A 3,241-nucleotide genomic window follows, 5' to 3' on the forward strand; every position below is an offset into this window, starting at 1 on the left:
AAGACTACAATATGGTATATATGCAAGTACATATATAGTATATATTAGTAATTCAAGATTGAATTATTTAAAGCAACGAAGATCCAGCTCCGACCGTAAAAGGTTACATTCCTTTGTATATAATAATATCAAATTAAAAAATAAAACACAAATGGTACTGTTTCTTATTTACTTATTCGTAAAAAAGATTTGATATCAACAATTGGCGCCAAGTTAAATCCCACTTCTTTATAACATGCCAAATTAAATAAATAATGAATATTAATCTAATGATACGTATTATTTGTATAAATGATTTGATATCAACAACTGTGGCGCCAAGTTAAATTCTACTATCAAAATAAAAAGTAAAACCCAAGTGATACTATCATTATTATTTACTTAATCCAAATGGTACTATCTTTAATTTTTATACAATGAAACCTATGTATACGTATATCTTATTGAAAGATCTTTGTATTCCAATCCAAATAGTTAAAAAATTCCTTTTAAATGAAATTATTATATTCACAGTTCATTTCATCTAACTTCATTCATCCAACTAAAGTAGTGGTTATTTAATTACAATTCATTCAAAGACATTTTCTCTTCCAACTCTTTAGTTGGATGTTTTGAAAGAGAATTAAATAACCACTACTTTTAGTGGTTATTTAATTCTCTTTCAAAACATCATACAAAACATCATCACAAAATTGCGTTACCTTGCTCAATTTAAGTGTTGTTACAAAAAATTAAAGAATTAATTGTATAAAATGAAAAAATTAAATTTAAATAGAACAATTTTTCATGTAAAAAACTTAACTAAGTTTCAATAAAGGAATTTTATTGATGCTATTCACTCTTTTTTAGATAATGGTTATCATCAACTTCATTTTTTCCACTATACAAAAAAGAATTAATTACCATATTCACAATAAAAATAAAACAAATAATAATTTTCATTCACACAAGACAAATTCAAAGATAAATATTTTACTGTGCCGTATGTTAAGTCTGGCTCTGAAAAATTTATGCCTATAGCTCTCAAACTTGGTTGTAAATTATCCATTCCTAACACTTTAAAAAATTACATAAAAAGGGGTTTGCAAAGACCACTTCGACTTATACTCCCACCAAGAAATTGTGTATAAAATCTCTTCTGAGAATTTTTGAGGCAAGTTATGTTGATCAGACCAAAAGAAAATTAAAAGCTAGATTAAATGAATGTATGTCAGACATAAATATAAAAACAGGATCTCCTTCAGTTATTTCTGACCACCGTATTAATTTCAATCATGAATTTGATTGGAATAGCGTCAAAATTTTAGATAGTGAACCATCGTATAACAAACGACTAATTTAAAAAATGGTTCATATCAAAAGACAGAAACAGGGCTTAAATAGGCAAAATGACACGGAATCATTATCGGAATCCCATTTTCATATTACGATCTCTTTCCCTTTCCTAATTTCTTTCTCCTTTTTTCCCCACTCCTAATTTTACCCTTTCCATATCAATAATATTGACGTACTTTCCTAACTAGGTCCAAGTACGCCATTTTACATTTTTCACGTAAAACCGCATAGCTTGGCGTAAATATTTCCATGTTTAACAACGCGATTCTACGCCATAGACATAGAAGTAGAAATGTGTACTTTTTCGCATACTTTGGCATAAAAATTTTTCCGCCAGGAGTGATAGTTTTATTAGATTTAAGGTAAACGTTCCAATTTCTAAATAAGACCGATTTTTAAACAAAGACACATCCAGATAACAAAATGCATGCAATATGCCACGCATTATGTACGCACGCGTGTGAATTTTCTCGCACATGTTACTCGCATTTTACCACGCAGATGCGTCATCAATTGAGATTCATGTGTGTCGCACGTCGTGATTGTTGACGCATATGACTCGCATATGACCCTCACGCATGTGGATTGAAAAAATTCAGGCATATAAATAAAAGGCTTTTGAGAAAAGGTAATTACTCCTTTTTATTCATAAATAATGAAATAAAATTTAAAATTTTTGTATTATAAAAACGTACGTAAAACATTTAAATTTTAATTTAAAACATGATAGATACTGTGTATTAAAAATAATCTTATAAAATTAAAGATAAAATTTTTATAACAGTTATTATTAAATAAAAAAAAACGTTTATATTTGTCATTTATATTTGTCATTTTCTTAATCTTCGTCATCCAATTCAGTATCGTCAGATGAATATTCATCCTCTGCATCGTCATCATTTGTCCGCTCATTTTTATGACCATTTTAGCTCGTTTATCCGTTGCGTAATCTTCTCGTAATCTTGTTCTTCATCAATTTCTCCTCTGTGTTCGGTGTCGGTGTCACTACTTTTCAGTTCCCTTATCTTTTTTTTGTCGATACCTTTGTTTGGTACATCGAAATATTTTTCCTTTTTAAATTCTGCTTTTGTATTCGGACCCGCGAAGAAAGTGATTTTGCTGCTCCTGAAAAAAAAGTATTTATGTAAACTTATTCGTGCATATGTTCGTAACTTAATGAGATTGTCAGTTCATAAATTTTAAAGATATAATGAAACGTACGGTATAAAATGTTTGCAATTGTTGTACAGTTTTTCTGTTGTTGGGCTGCCTCGCCAAGTAAACTTGCAGACCAGTTTATCCATCATGGTCTCCTTCAAAGCGCTGTGAAGAAAATAATTTTTTCTTCAAGGGTATTCTTATAATTCGAATTAGGGTTAATCGAGTTGATGATATCCTTTGTACATATAGTCGTATACAAACTTACCTTTTTAAATAAAGATAATAAAAGCGCTATGCGTGTGTGCTTCTCGTAAAGAATCGCCATTTGGGCCTGTTTCACCAATGCTAATTACTTAATCGGCCGTGAAACTGATGACTAATCGCGTTGTTTAGTAGAATTGACCACTTACGGTTGACAGTGAATCACCAATTAGGATTAATCGAATGTTTTTTCGTCAAGGATATTCTTATAATGATACGTATGATTCGTGTACAAAAGATTTGATATCAACAAAACTGGCGCCAAGTTAAATTCCATGTAATTCGGATTTTAATTCTTCAAGGATATTCTTATAATGATATGTATCATTCGTATAAAAAATTTGATATCAACTAAACTAGCGCCAAGTTAAATTCCATGTAATTCGCGTGGATACCAAATTATATAAATAATATTAACTTTAATGATATCATTCCTATAAAAGATTTGATATCAAGAACTGGCACAAAGTTAAATCCTATTTCT

At 29.6% G+C, this 3,241-nt stretch overlaps 2 protein-coding genes across 4 annotated transcripts in view; one reads left to right on the forward strand and one right to left on the reverse strand.

Moving 5' to 3' along the window:
* LOC108767650 (GATA zinc finger domain-containing protein 10-like) overlaps positions 1-3,241 on the forward strand; it is an 84,822-nt gene that overhangs the window by 44,369 nt on the left and 37,212 nt on the right. The window lies entirely within an intron of this gene.
* LOC108767651 (uncharacterized) overlaps positions 2,160-3,241 on the reverse strand; it is a 19,467-nt gene continuing 18,385 nt past the window's right edge. For all 3 annotated transcript variants that reach the window (XM_018517623.1, XM_018517622.1, XM_018517625.1), the window contains exons 3-4: positions 2,557-2,658; positions 2,160-2,460 (exon numbers count right to left, since the gene is read on the reverse strand). In XM_018517623.1, the coding sequence (XP_018373125.1) occupies positions 2,250-2,460; positions 2,557-2,658 (313 nt within the window). In that variant the 3' untranslated portion in view covers positions 2,160-2,249. The remainder of the gene's footprint in view (positions 2,461-2,556; positions 2,659-3,241) is intronic.

The sequence above is a fragment of the Trachymyrmex cornetzi genome, unplaced genomic scaffold, assembly GCF_001594075.2.
Source record: "Trachymyrmex cornetzi isolate Tcor2-1 unplaced genomic scaffold, Tcor1.1 scaffold711, whole genome shotgun sequence".
Lineage (NCBI taxonomy): Eukaryota > Metazoa > Arthropoda > Insecta > Hymenoptera > Formicidae > Trachymyrmex > Trachymyrmex cornetzi.